Raw genomic sequence first — 14,792 nt, 5'->3', positions numbered from 1 at the left:
TGGGGGTAAATTTCCACACAGGACCTTGGCTGATCTCTTTGCTGAAGTCTTTCAAGAGTCTGGAAATTTCCACTACGATGTCCTGCTTTTTTTTAAATTTTATTTTATTTTATTTTTTTCCCCCTCAAAACATTTTCAGACATGACAAAACCCGTTTGTATTTAACAACAACAAAAAAATGCTTGAGGTTAATTACAAATGGCTTGCGTGCAGATCCTCGAATTATCGCATCAAATCTTAAAACCTGACAAAAAAAAAAAACAAAACAAAACACAAGATCACCTGACATTTTGTAAAAAAATCGCTGTAAGTAGATTGGGCGTTGATGCCAATGGAAATTTCCAGTACCTCGCGTCTGCCTGTCCTATTATCATACAGAGCTACATGTTACATACAGTACAAGCAGCGATGCCATTAGCTTCACGTCGTACATTTGTTGTTGCCTGGTCATGCCAGGGCTATTTTACAAAAAAATAGCTTTTCTTTTAATAAAAAAACGCTACTTTTCCACTCTTATCTCGCTAATACGCTCTTGTTCTTGCTATCACACGCTGCAGTAGCTGTGGAAAGCCAAAAGGGTCACAATGCATCAAATCGTACAGTTTCGTACGAATCTAAACTAAGCCATCTAAACTGCGTTCTAATGAATTAATGTTTATTAATGTAAATTGTAATGATGAATTAAAAAAAAAAACATGTTCGTGAAAATTGCAGTGTAAAAAAGCAAGACTATAAAATCCAAAATAATATATCACCGTAGTACACACACAGATCAGGCATAATATTATGAGCAGTGAGAAGTGAAGTGAATAAGACTGATTATCTCCTCATTGTGTTAGTGTTTGTGGGAACATTTGGTCCTCAAAGTCGATGTGTTAGAAGCAGGAAAAATGGGCAAGTGTAAGGATTTGAACGAGTTTGATGAAGGGCCAAATTGTGATGGCGAATAGACGACTGGATCAGAGCATCTCCAAAACTGCAGCTCTTGTGAGGTGTTCCCGGTCTGAAGTGGTCAGTATCTATCAAAAGTGGTCCAAGGAAGGAACAGTGATGAACCGGGGACAGGGTCATGGATGGCCAAGGCTCATTGATGCATGTGGGGAGTGAAGGCTGGCCTGTGTGGTCCGATCCAACAGACGAGATACTGTTGCTCAAATTGCTGAAGAAATTAATGCTGGCTCTGATTGAAAGGTGTCAGAATACACAGTGCATCACAGTTTGTTGCGTATGGGGCTACATAGCTGCAGACCAGTCAGGGTGCCCATGCTGACCCCTGTGTACCACCGAAAGTGCCAACAATGGGCACGTGAGCATCAGAACTAGACCACGGAGCAATGGAAGAAGGTGGCCTGGTCTGATGAATCATGTTCTGCCATCCATGTGGATGTTACTTGGACATGTACCACCTACCTAAATCTCAATCCAATCGAACATCTGTGAAATTTGCTGGACAAGTCCGATCCATGGAGGCCCCACCTCACAACTTATAGGATCTGCTGATAACATCTTGGTGCCAGATACCACAGAACACCTTCAGGGATCTAGTGGAGTCCATGCCTTGACAGGTCAGGGTTGTTTTGGCAAGAAAAGGAGGATCAACACAAAATTAGCCAGGTGGTCATAATGTTATAGCTGATCAGTGTATAAAAAATACACATTGTTACTGCGGAACCAGAAAATTTTGGTAAAATTAACAGTAAAATACTGTTTATAAGCGAATAATTACCCTAAAATCAAAGGTATTACTTTGTCTTAATTACATATTTTGCTGATATGTTTATTTAAATTTACAATATAAAACCTTTTACCCTTCAGCAAAAAAATACCTTCATTTTTACAGAACCAAGACGTTAAAATATGGTATGTGTTTGTTAAATTAGGCTGTTTTCAAGGTAAAATATGTTTAAATATGGGTTGAATTTGATAATTAATGTGCTATATGCGACAGAAAATGTTATAGGCTGTAATTGCTTGCTTGTTTGTGGGTGTATTGTGTTTGTTTATCCTGTGTTTACTTATGTCTAATGCATGGTTCCATTTGTGTTGCTGCAGCTGTTCTAGTTCTGAGCTAGCTGTAAAAATACACAAAACATTAGGCAGGTGTACATATATAAAGTATAAAACGGTATATATTTAAGGTATATACAGATTTGAGAGCACTATTATAAATTCTAAATAATCAAAATAATAATAATAATAATAATAATAATAATAATAATAATAATAATAATAATAATAATAATAATAATAATAATTTAATTAAGACTATGGGCCTGTCATAATGTGATAAAACAACAACAACAAAAAAATAAATAAATAATTTAATTTGATTGAAAACAGCTTCTTTTGGGATAGCAGATTTCTGTACGGGAAAGCACAACATTGGGATGTGCAAAATTACCTAAACCCAGCTAGCAATTGATGATGAACATACTTTACACATAAAGTATCACACATTGCGCCATTATAGCACAAGTTCCCAGCCCTGGAAAAATTCTGTCCTGCACATTTTAGTGCTCTCCCTGCCTTAACTCACCCACTTCAGGGACAATAATTAGCTGATTAGTTGTTAGGTACATTAGGAGCGGTAAAAACACTAAAGTGTGCATGACAATGGGTTCTCAGAACCAGGATTGGGAATCTGTGCATTATAAGATGATTGCTCTTACTCACACATATGGCATGTTTATTGCACAAAGATATTGATATGATTATTCATAATGGAGATCCATTATAGAGCTTATATAAGCAAACAAGGGTTATGACTTCACTGAAAGCCGGTTTCTCCAGACCGGTAACACTGAACTGGATGCCAGCACTCTTTGGTATTATCAGCTTGTGATAGAAAGTGGCATTCGGATGGAAACGTTGGTTGTTTGCTTTCCAGAGCGCTATAATGAAATATCTTTAAGAGAACAAAATGGCAGTTTGTTGGTAGACTTTGGCATTTCAGAGCATCAAACCATAGATCTAAAACTGATCACAAGAATGTAAAAAACAATATTTCTATATCAACCAACTTTATATCGCTTAGGACACGGCATGCATGCAAAGGTCAGTTGGCAAAAGGTCAACCAGTGTATCATGATTTGATTTACAGTAGTCATTTCTCCTACTTCTGAGTTTCAATATGTTTCAGTAACCGGTGTGAAGCCACATTGGTTTGCCTTTCACTTTCACTGCAGCATGTATAAGTGTATAAGAGAATCTGGAGTGACCAGTGGAGTTTGCAGGTGTTGAACCCAGAGACCTTGAATCAGGCCCACAGCTATAAACACTGAGCCATCACTGCCTTGTAAAATGATTGTTTGATAGCCTGAGGAAACCAGCAAAGTTTAACATTCAAGATACACTACATGGCCAAAAGTATGTGGACACCTATGTTAGATTTTGCTGTATTTGTCTGAGCAGTGGTTTGGGTGGCTTGCCAATGTTTTAGATTTCTCTAATACATAAAATACGTAAACTTGACCAGAGTTCTTGTGGGGAAAATAATTTATTGAAGGTAGCAGTGTAGCGGGTCTTCAACAACGATGTTAGCTTGTCGGTTTTCAAAATATCTTAACCCAAAGATCTGTCTAAGAGAATACAGAACTCTAAGGACCTCCCATGTAGGGTCCTCAATACACAAAGCTGAATGTCCTTTGTGTGTCTCCTGGCCCACACTCATCTTCTGTATCTTGATGAAACCTCTACAGACACAGTTGATTGTATCTGAGAGGCAGTCACAATGTAAATGTATTTGCTTAATGATACACATAATCTTTCACCTGTTTATCCATTTTCCCATATTTGCTTCCATGTTGCTGTGAGGATTGGTTCATCTGTGATGGCGTGCAGTCGGTGTTCCAAATCATCTCACAGAGACTGAGGTCCGGGCTCCGTGCAGACCACTTGAGTGCTCCTGAATCAACCTCGGCTTTGCAAAGAGGAAAGAATTGTTAAAGATTCATTTGAAAGACACCCCACCTATCTCTACATTTGTAAGCTTATCAACTCATGGGAACAAAATTTTGTTCAAAATACACCATCTTTGTCCTCGTATGCATCTGTGTGCATGGGCACAGGGAAGGATGCCCTCCCCAATCAGAGAATCATGCTCTCTGACTCCCTCTGACAGATTTCTAAATCATTTGACCCGAAGCACATCTGCTCACACAAAGCCAGGACAAGGACCTGCAGCTGGATCACAAAGGAAACAGCAGGTCAGTTTCAACTTTCTTGCAGTTACAGGGCAGGAGAAAAAGGAAGATATTTATTTACTCTGAGATGCAGAAACATAGGCTATGTCTCTTATTAAGTCAGTATTTAATGAAGTTTTTAAAAAAATTATGTTATTAAACTAATAAATATAAGTAATACAGATGATCTATGATTTATTAGGAAATACCTGTAAGGAAATATGCTTTAATGGACCATCACACACTTGTATATTTTTATTCATGCCATGTGTAATCCGATCAGGATCTAACAGTTTTTATGTATGTGAAATGTAATATTTGCTTATAAATATCTAGTTTGAGAGTGGTACACTGTATTGTAACTTGGCATGACTGTAAAATAAATGGTAGGTTGCACAATGTTTCTGAAGGCTGAGCCAGTACAGCTGACCTCTTTTCCCTTTTAACTCGGTCAGCCTTCCTACTGACATGAAAGCATTTCAAAGCAGCGGACATTCAAACAAGTCCCACGCTTTTGTAGTACTGCCTTCAGCGCTCGACATTTTAAACTTAAAAATCATTCACGTGCACTTTCAGAAACAACACAGAGTGCTTACCCTTCTATAAACCGAGGTTTTCTGATATTCATCTTTCATCATGGACTACATGTTTATTCATATCCACTGATTTGCCAGTCACGAAACTGGTATATCTAATAAACTGGCAACTGCACTAGAAGATTTATATGAAACGTTCTGGCTGATAAGATTTTTATTGCTCCTTTCCTTAAACTCTATATCATCTCAATGAGAAGACCTTGTTACATCTAAAAGGTATACATTTCTCTTTCCATCTGTAATCACTGATAAGGAAACCATCCCAGATCTTTGGCACTATGGCTGAGAGGCAGGACTACTTGGAGGATGGAAGCCCTCTCATCAAGGCGGCCGAGTTGGGCAAGATGCGTCTGGTTCGGTTGCTGGTGGAAGGTGGCGCCCAAGTCAACGAGCGCAATCAACGGGGCGAGACGCCTCTTCTAGCCACGTGCCGAGCACTGAGGGCCGACCAGTCAGGAAACTCTACCTCACTGAGGCTCATCCGCTTCCTTCTTCAGCACCACGCGGATCCTAACGCTCAGGACAAGTCTGGACGTACGCCCCTCATGTACGCTTGTATGGAGCATGCCGGAGCCGAGGTAGCTACAGCCCTGATTTCTGCTGGAGCTGACCCTAGCATTGAGGACTATTCTGGAGGTTCTGCGCTGGTCTACAGCATCAACGCCCGTGACCAGGATACTATCCGCGTGCTGCTTGATGCTTGCAGGGCTAAGGGACGTGACATCATCATCATCTCCACAGATCTGAGCACAGGTGGTGCCACCGTTAGCCGACGCTATCTAAACGTGCCTCCATCACCCGACACCTCGCCTGTCACCTGCATGTCCCCTTCCGATATCGAGCTCAAGACAGGCTCACCAAACTCTGAGACTGAGGCAGAGGGAATCTTCAATTTCAGAGCATCGGGGAGGAAGGGGAGCAGAGCGGCTTCTCCTCTGCTTCTAGAGCCAGAGGCGTCGGACCGCCAACGGCTAAATTCTGAACCCTGGCTAGCCATCCACAACTTGGCACACCTTAATCGCACCTATGAAGAAAGGATTACGAAGGGAGCTGTACAGGAAGAAGAGGATAAAGAAGTGAAGCACAGCCATTGGCAAGTGGATCAGAGTAGCTCCTCTAAAGCTGCTAACCTCAAACCTGGTAGAGCGTTTTGCAGGAACCACGCAGAGAACTATGCTCCACCAACTCCAGCACATTTACACAATCGACGCAACACTCTCCCCTCTCTGCCGGGACAGAATTTACTCCAGCTTCCCACCTTATCACTCAATCTCTCCAGCTCAGAAACACACCTACACGACCAGCCCAGCACTATAACACTACCACCAGTTCCTACCAACAGGAACCTCCAGCATTGCCCTAACAACGCTAGCTCCCGCTCTCTGGCAGCTCCGACAGCTCAGTGCGGATTTAACACCATGAGAAAATGGAAACCACAGGAGCAGTTAAGTTTCAAACCCCAGGCACGTCATACTACCTTCCTGCCTCCTCTCACAGTCAGCTCCGCTGCTAACACATCCACCCGTTCCTGTGGTGACGAGGCAAGTGCTGCTCCAAAAGCTGAAGAGACCCAAGGCCACAGACAGGAAGGCGCAAAGGGTCGGAGACCTCCACGTCGCCACTCCATTCAGCTGGAGCAGATGAGACAGGAAAGTGGTACTGACGAGATCCTTTTTGTCTTGTGACATGCAAAAAAACCGACCGCAAGTAAAACTGAAGCAAGTACGCTGATGAACAGACAAGCACACAACACACACATTGGGTCATTATTACTATAATTAAGACGTGATATAAATGGACATCAAATATATGTTGTTTAGGATGTGTTTAATGATACAGAACTGCTCCTTTAAGTTTATTTTCAAAGATGTGTGGGAAAGTCTGTACACCCTTAGGAAAAACAAAAAAAAATTATTTGCATTGGAAATCACAAAGGCTTAAAAAGAAAAAAAAAATTAAATATCCCAATTGTTTGCATCTTCCAGTCTAATAATAAATATTCTAGAATAACCTGCATGCCCCTCTTTACCTTTATGACTGCTCTTTTGCACACATTTTGCAAATTTATTTATGGAGAGGAAGTAATTTCCTTGTCCTAATTTCCATTATTCATGTGTTGCATTAAGTTATGTAAGCAGTAGAACAGGAAAGGTGTGACAATACACTTCTGACTGGTCTGTCATTTGCTAATTATTTTTTGATTTAGTCAATGTAGGTTTGGACAGCAACAGCTGTCTAATGGAATTAACATTAAATCCGGCTTTGTGATTTTATTCTCCTCCGAATTAACAATGTCACTGGCTTCTTCCTCGTCGGATCATCCTGAGGGTGGGGCAAGTAATTCATTTACCTACAAATCACTCAACAAGTGTCAAAACAGTCAGTCAAAATCACCTGTGTGGCTCTAATTGGTCGGAATTTGCTCATTGCACTCGCCCAAAAAAACCTGTCGGAAAATTTCCATTAAGGCAGAGCACAGTCACAAAGCCCTTTTGTTTGAGCTAGTACCTCGCAACAGTGACAACCTCAATAATGTGGACAGGTTTTTTTACAATGCTGCAGAATAAATCACGCTTTATTAACAATGACAATAATTACACCCTCTGGTTTGGGCTTGATCACAAACCTGTATGCTAGTTTTATAGATCAAGTAAAGCATTCACAGGTTGCTTATGCATACAGTGGCAGAAATCACAATCCACTGTTACTGTTGAACTGAATAATCACAAAACAAGTAGGTCTATAAATAATCTGAACTTCAACCTTAATATGTGTTCTGCTGGTGGACAGTGGCAATAAATATCAAGCATTTTTATTACAGTACAAGTCCTTGGCTGCATAATGCTTGAGAAAATATTGTTTCAGTACTGCAGTGATGTCCAGTGTGGTATGCATTATGTGGTTTGGGACATGGCCCTGGATTCCTCTTGAATGTGTACTACAAGGTTAATTCATATTGTATTTAGATTGTTTCTGTATGCTGTTGCTTTTTTCCATTTTAAAACATATAAAACATCTATATGAAAGAGAAAAAAAATGCATAAAGAACAAGCTCAGAATCTAAAAATACAGAGATTAGAACCTAGTGGCCTACCAGAGCCAACCACTGGAGGGCGCCAGAGACTTTTAATCTACTAGATATAGTCGTGATGGTCTACAAGACAGGAAGTAAAGCCGTCTTCTCTGCACAGCACTCATAATTATTAGAAAAACGGTCCAACAATCAAAGTACCACCCTTTACCACCCTTGTGCACTGTGTAGACGTACATGTCTGAGGCAGTTGTCCTGCCTTGAAAACATCTTGCCGCAGAGTTGGCAGTGGTATGGCTTCTCACCCGTGTGTATTCGCTTGTGTGTGATCAGTCTCATCCTCTGGGTAAAGCCTTTACCGCATTCCTCACAGCGAAAAGGCTTCGATCCGACATGGCTGGCCTGCATGTTTTGCCTCATAGGAGCCATGTCCAGAACTGAGAAAGTATTTGTGGGCAAATGCGCATGTGAGCGTGGCACCGCACTGAACGACTGTCTGTGCTTGTTGCTGTGTGGCGGCCTTGATGCTTTGAGGTGACCCAGACCGTCTCTAATCTGTCCATATTCAGAGCTTTTCGCAATGTTGCCCTCAAAGTGCATTTCTCTGTCAATCCTGGCATGTGCAGAACCAAACGAATCGATACGTTTATTGGATGTGTTGTCAGGGTGGACGCTCAGAGGATCCTTCATCACCTGGGCCAGACACTGGTCAGTAGGAATCTGTTCATACTGCTCTAACCCGATACAGCCATCGGGGACGGAGAACTCATTTGCCGAGTTGTCTTCCAGGGACGGCCACAGTTGAGTGTCTCTCGGGTCCGTTTTGTGCTCGGAGCTCACGCTCGGATCTGCCATACCATAATCTGCCCGTGGAAGGCTCAGTTCCTGATCCACCAGCTCTTCCACCTGCTCGATTTTCATTTCAAATTCCAGGCTGCTGAACTCGTCTTCATCGCACCTCGGATCTCTTTGCTTTGGTTCTGCTGGAACCCTGGGCTCTTTCGTGGCATGATGTGTAGATGGAAATGTTTTGTCTGGAATCTGTGGTTTCTCTTCTTCAAGCTCTTGGGCTGAACCTATTTTGTATACTTCCATACGGTCCTCAGGTGGTGTTTCTTTTCCACAGGTCATCAAATCTGTCAGATAAATAAAGACTTTTTTAAATAAATAATAGGTGCAGAGGCATAACAATTCTCTTCATATATATATATATATATATATATATATATATATATATATATATATATATAGAAAAAAATACGCATATGTAGCACGAGACATTCAAAACAGCCTCCACACTGACCTGTAGCCATAATTTCGACCTGGACACCGACTGAACACCTGCCCAAAGCTGTGGTCTGCACTTTCTTCAGCTCTTTCTCGGTGACCTGTAGCCGTTTCTTCAGTCCCTCGATCTCATCCTCCCTCCGTTTCATTTCGCGGTGATACACAGCGCTGTCCTCCTGAATGAGCTGGCTAATCTCCGCCACGGCTGCCTTCGTTAACACGTCCAATATGGCGGTTATCCGCGTCTGTAGCACCGCAGCGGCCATATCCCTTATTATTAACACAAACGAACAACACACTTTCGAGCTCCTGTGGCGAAATTTCCATCCAGTATATTGGTAAAGGTTAAATTACAGCTAACTGGTACAAGGAAAAGGTAGGTAAGGCGAGAAGAGGGACAACAGTGAGGTCACTTCCGGTAAAAAAAAAAAAAGCACGACAAGATACAAGACTTTAAAAAATGGAAAATAAATTTTTATTTTAAATAAATTATTTCTTAATAATAATAATAATAATAATAATAATAAATTATTGTTCTTATTATTTTTATTATTATAAACATATACTATTGTTATCGTTATTATTATTATTAATTGTTATCGTTATTTTTATTATTATTATAAACACATATTATTGTTATCGTTATTATTATTATTATTATTTTTATTACTATTATAAACATATATTATTGTTGTTATTATTATTATTATTAATTGTTATTATTATTAATATTGTTGTTGTATAAGCTGATGCTGGTATGTCTGTTGTATAATTGTAAATGACACACGAAATCATGCAGATACATATATTACACATATAAAAATATAGCAAGATTTATTATCTTCTTTTACAATCATACACAGCTACTGGTTATTTCGATTTCAACTGATTCATCTGATCAATTCTAAATCGCATTCATGCCAAGCGTGAATAAACACTTCTGGAGAGCTCACCCTGGGAACACATCCTGAATGGGACATCGGTCCATTATATAGGGCATCATGCACACACTTAATTACAAAATAATTCACTAATCCACCCATTAGCATGTTTTTGTAAGGAAGAAGAAGTGGAGAATTTAGAGAAAACTCAGTAAGGAGAGCATGTAAGGCGGAGATGTCCTGACTGAGGATCAGGATCGATTTGCCGTGCCACTGTGCCACCTAGTGTGGAAAATACTAGACATGAAATCAATCGTACTGGAAAAAAAAATTAGAATATAAGACTTAAAGGAATGTAAGGATATAACTAAATTTTATTCGGTTCTTCATCTTCACTGACTGTTTTATCCAAAGTCATGGTGTGTTTAGAACTGTAATTATAGGTGACTTGTAAATCCTCAACAGTGCTTAAGTTAATCTCGCATGTCCAGAGTCAAACTATAACTTTCAGGTCTAAACATTGTGTAGCGTAAGATTGATCAAGAATCTGGAATTAGCTTTTGCCTAACTGAACTGGTCTTGTGAAGAATTACCTCTAGACATTCCCATCCAAAACATTAAAACCACCATAAACCGGTTTTTATTATAAAAAAAAGTGAAAATAATTAGTCATTATGCAACAACTGCATAAAGACTCTGTTTAATTGTGGACAAGTTTAAAATTGAATAAAAATCCTTCCTCCAACCTTTTAGGTTAAAGTTTGCGAGGCTTTCTAGTTCATTATAAATGACATGAATGAAAACGAAATAAAAAATAATAATAATAAAAAAAAAGACAATAATTATATGCTACATTGCATTCAACATATTCATGACACCAAACCAACCTTTGCATGTATCATGTATTGAAATATTTTGACAGTAGTAAATATTTATGAAGTAACAACTGCTTCAACAGTCCAATCAAAATAAAATGTAGAAGACACGTTTAGTGACAGGGGCTACGAGTCTAATGTAACTAACGTACAAGTGAAAGCTTGTAGCTAGCAGTTTAGCACAGTTCAATCTGCTTGCCTGAATCATCACACATGCGTCTCAAACGGTGTTTGTTTTTCAGAAAACGAAACATCTTTATGTGGTTTCTGATGCTGTTGCCTATAAGAATGGACAAGCGGATGTTAAAATACAATAAACCGTGGTAGCAGCCACCTCAAAACCGAATCACTTCCTTTCTCAGCGCTCTCTGTTTCAGCACATTCTCTTGTCACTGGGATGGTATATATCATTTGATATAATGTAGCTTTAAATATGATTTTAGGCCCATTACATAATTCATGTGCAAAGTAAAGCTTTAAAAGGTAAAAATATGTAATAAAAGTACAAATTCCAGTGACAAGGAAGGCTTTCGGAAAGTGTCTTTTAAGATGTTTGTGATGAGTTAAACATTCAGTTTACACAGTGCTAAACTGCTGGATAAAAACTTCCTGTACTTGTAATCTATATTAAAATGGAAATGAATGAAAAATAAAACAGAGAAGCAAACTTAAGACACCAGACACGTGTTGGCTAATTGAATAAATTCAATTAAAATTGGAAGATAAAACATTACTGAAGATTAAGCTTTGTAACATGTGATTCTTGCCTAAACTTTTCACATGTTGTTTTATGGTTCTAGGCAGCGAATTCTCGACCTATAAAACTGCCCATTTGCTTCAGATAGCAGATAGAGGTCAGAAGTCAAGGTAAGACATTGTCCACATTAGGAATATTGTGCGTGTTACATTTCGTATATCAGTTAAGAGATACAATCCAATAAGGCCAGATTTGGATTTCTAAGTCACCAGTAGTTGCAGACCTCTTCCTCTGTGTGGCTGCGCTGGTGCAGTTTCAGCGAGTTTAAATGGGAGTACGACTTGCCGCATTCCTCGCAGCTGTAAGGCTTCTCTCCCGTGTGGCAGCGCTGATGAGAAATGAGGTGGGAGTTGCAGTAGAAGCGCTTGCCGCACTGTAGGCACGTGTAGGGCCTCTCTCCTGTGTGGATGCGTTGATGGATTTTCAGGTAGAAGCGTGTAGTGAAGGTTTTACCGCACTGAGCGCAGCGTGAACTCTTCTCCCCCACCCCCACGCCGTCACCTCTGTGCTCGATGGCCGGAGGATGTGCTGTAGTGTTGGAGTTAGTGTTAGTGTAGCGATTGAGTCTGTGTTGAGCTGCATCGCAGTCTGTGGTTTGCTGATACTGAAAGTGAATGTTGTTTTCTTCTCTTGGGTTTGGGGATGCATTTGTGCTGTGATGCCCGTGATCTGCATTAGTAGTGTCTTGTGATGCCTCAGGTCTCATGTTGAAGTCCTCTAACTCAGGGGAGTCCCAAAGAACACCGGGTTTGGCTTCCTGAAGACCTGCACAGAATAAAGGACGTTCCTTAGTCTGTATAAATGGAGACTGTTTTTTTTTCCATACTATACTACACCATCACAATTGCTATTATGATGAGATCATCAGGTACCACTCCTTTGATAACCATTTCTACCATGAAAGGTACATTTTAGTTGTTTGTTTTATTCCCCTTGGAACATACAGAACATATAACTTGGCAAATCTAGGCAGGATTTAAAATCAGTGCAATTGATGCTAGCTTTAAAAGTTTCTAGTATAGGATCTAGAGAACACCTTACTGTCTCTGCACTTTCTTTGTACTGATGCCTTTTTGTGCTTTATTGTATTGTTATTATAAATGTGTTCATTTCGTTCTATTTATAAGAAAAGAAACTGTCAGAGACTAAAATACTTCCAAGCCTCACCTTCTCCTGATGTGTTGGATGCATGGCGCTCCTCCTCCCAGCACACACGAGTCTCCTCGATCTCTATATGAAAATAGTGAAAAAACTATACAGTATTAGTGTATACACTAACTTGACCGTTTATTAGGGACACATACACTATGAGTAAACTGACAGGGTTTTAAACTCCTAAATTTTCCATCCAAAAGCAATCCTGTGATCAGAAGCTGACTCTGATGGACTACAGGTGACTAACACACACTGGAAATGAAAAGACGTTAGATAGATTTTTGATAAGTGTGTTATACAAACAGGCCAGTAAGTGTATGTCCACCATCCAAAGAATATCTGATCAGTGGTGGTCCCTTTCTGCTGATGGACAGGGATGAATGCGGATTCAAAGCACAGGTTCTACCCGATCAAATGGCTAATGAGTGTAACTGTGTGTAAAAATGTAGGTGGATATCCAAAGGAAAATTTCAGATTACCATCTGCATTGTCCCAAGGCTTCAACTCGGTTCTCTCCTCTTTAACCTGAAATGCTTCTGCTCTGTCCTCCTGCAGAAAGAGGGAAAGGTAAACGATCAGCATTGACGTTAAGTGAAGGGAAATAAAAGTCAAAGAAGCTTCATTGTCACTTCAACCATATATAGCTGATGCAGTACACAGTGAAATGAAACAACGTTTCTCCTAGACCAGAGGTCCTACACAGGACAAAAACACAGGAAAGTACAGGACAAGTACAAGCAAACATACAGCTAAACTATACTACAAGGTGCAATTCTTTAAAAACTAAACATACAACATACGTGCACAGGATGACAAGACAGTGCAAACAACTATGTTCAAAAGGACAGTGTTTGACAGTGAGTGCAAAGAAGGAGAAGAAACAGGGTTAGGGACAGTGAATATAGCAGCAGAAGTATTTTTGAAAGACTAATTTTACCTTTGCATTAGAAGAAGCATCCATGTGCGCGTCTGTGTGAGTGTCATTAGGGTCTGTGGTTAGGAGGAAAATTTTTTTATTGTTTTTCATTCAGTGGTGTTCAAAAGGTCATAACTATTACTCACCCTGTACCATTGTTTATGCATACATTACTCTCTCTCTGTCTCACAAACACACGAGGTGATTTAGAATAGCTAATCCACCTTTACTTTTGGTTTTGGGAGGTGGGATGAAACTGGAAAACCCTGGAGGAAAGACACGAGGACACGGGAGAAGACTTGGATGATATAGTAAATGATTAATATTCAGAGATGCCTTTTGTGGTTTATACTATAATATAAAATGTATGGATGTGACTGATCAGCACATGAGGAACATCATGTAAACCTCCCATCAATTTTCTATTAAGCTTCCTCCTCTAATATTTTGAACATAATGGAAATTGGTCTTCTTTCTGCCTTTACGGTCATGGAGAGCCAATAAAGGCACTGATGGACTGATGATCCCCAAACTCCGATTACATGCCTCTTGACCCTGCTTACCTTGCAGTGCAGCCGTGATGGTAACTTGTACAGCTACAGAGCGGCGGTTAGCAGCGGACTGGCGGGTAGCTGCAGCCTGGCGCGCCGATCTCAGCTCACTCTCAGCGAACTGCAGTTTACACAAAAGCGCCTCGACCTCCATTTGTCTCCGCGCTATCTCCGCGCGTAAAAGTGCCGAGTCCTTGTCTATGATTTTCGTCATCTCTACCAGTGCCCCTTTGGCGAACCTTTCTATTATGGACGCTAACTGGGAATGGATATCGACAGAAGACATTGTTCTCAGGAAACGAGGTCTATTTCGCGCTGTTAGAGGTTTTACACACAAAATGATTTTTTAAATACTTATAACAGCCCTCCGGTTAGAAGCCTAGAGTGTCTAGTGACTAAAGAAAACTAAATTTTAGTGTACAATACACCAGGTTTCTTAGCAACCTCTAGTTTCCAGAGCAAAATGTTTACATTTGTTTCCACCAAAGCGTCCACTTCCGCGTTCAGTGACGTCGCGCTACACGCCCTACATCGACCAATAGCGTTACACCGACGTTCCATT

At 40.2% G+C, this 14,792-nt stretch overlaps 3 protein-coding genes across 3 annotated transcripts; 1 reads left to right on the top strand and 2 right to left on the bottom strand.

The window, feature by feature from the left end:
• The first annotated feature begins 3,720 nt into the window (after window positions 1-3,720).
• LOC131342060 (ankyrin repeat domain-containing protein 34B) lies at window positions 3,721-6,694 on the top strand. Its single transcript, XM_058372780.1, has 2 exons — window positions 3,721-4,205; window positions 5,031-6,694. Exon 2 carries the CDS (start codon window positions 5,056-5,058, stop codon window positions 6,460-6,462), a length of 1,407 nt encoding a protein of 468 aa, XP_058228763.1. The 5' UTR covers window positions 3,721-4,205; window positions 5,031-5,055; the 3' UTR covers window positions 6,463-6,694.
• A 1-nt stretch (window position 6,695) lies between these two features.
• Window positions 6,696-9,500, bottom strand: si:dkeyp-68b7.7 (zinc finger protein 528). The gene is made up of 2 exons (XM_058372782.1): window positions 9,112-9,500; window positions 6,696-8,944 (listed from the first exon to the last, which is right to left on the bottom strand). Exons 1-2 carry the CDS (start codon window positions 9,359-9,361, stop codon window positions 8,016-8,018), a joined length of 1,179 nt encoding a protein of 392 aa, XP_058228765.1. The 5' UTR covers window positions 9,362-9,500; the 3' UTR covers window positions 6,696-8,015.
• Window positions 9,501-10,600: 1,100 nt separating this feature from the next.
• Window positions 10,601-14,743, bottom strand: si:dkeyp-68b7.5 (zinc finger protein 157). The gene is made up of 5 exons (XM_058419068.1): window positions 14,243-14,743; window positions 13,701-13,753; window positions 13,243-13,312; window positions 12,776-12,838; window positions 10,601-12,373 (listed from the first exon to the last, which is right to left on the bottom strand). Exons 1-5 carry the CDS (start codon window positions 14,514-14,516, stop codon window positions 11,814-11,816), a joined length of 1,020 nt encoding a protein of 339 aa, XP_058275051.1. The 5' UTR covers window positions 14,517-14,743; the 3' UTR covers window positions 10,601-11,813.
• Window positions 14,744-14,792: the final 49 nt, after the last annotated feature.

The sequence above is a fragment of the Hemibagrus wyckioides genome, linkage group LG20 (genome assembly GCF_019097595.1).
Source record: "Hemibagrus wyckioides isolate EC202008001 linkage group LG20, SWU_Hwy_1.0, whole genome shotgun sequence".
Classification (NCBI taxonomy): domain Eukaryota; kingdom Metazoa; phylum Chordata; class Actinopteri; order Siluriformes; family Bagridae; genus Hemibagrus; species Hemibagrus wyckioides.
Note: the sequence above shows the minus strand (reverse complement) of the source record. Positions and strands in the feature narration are given on the sequence as shown.

Coding starts and splice junctions, on each gene's coding strand:
- LOC131342060 (XM_058372780.1), top strand. CDS start 5,056: ATGGCTGAGAGGCAGGACTACTTGGAGGATGGAAGCCCTCTCATCAAG.
- si:dkeyp-68b7.5 (XM_058419068.1), bottom strand. CDS start 14,516: ATGTCTTCTGTCGATATCCATTCCCAGTTAGCGTCCATAATAGAAAGG. Junction 13,754..14,242: donor CATCACGGCTGCACTGCAAG/GTAAGCAGGGTC, acceptor TCCTAACCACAG/ACCCTAATGACACTCACACA. Junction 12,374..12,775: donor ATCCAACACATCAGGAGAAG/GTGAGGCTTGGA, acceptor TATTCTGTGCAG/GTCTTCAGGAAGCCAAACCC.
- si:dkeyp-68b7.7 (XM_058372782.1), bottom strand. CDS start 9,361: ATGGCCGCTGCGGTGCTACAGACGCGGATAACCGCCATATTGGACGTG. Junction 8,945..9,111: donor GGTCGAAATTATGGCTACAG/GTCAGTGTGGAG, acceptor TTTATCTGACAG/ATTTGATGACCTGTGGAAAA.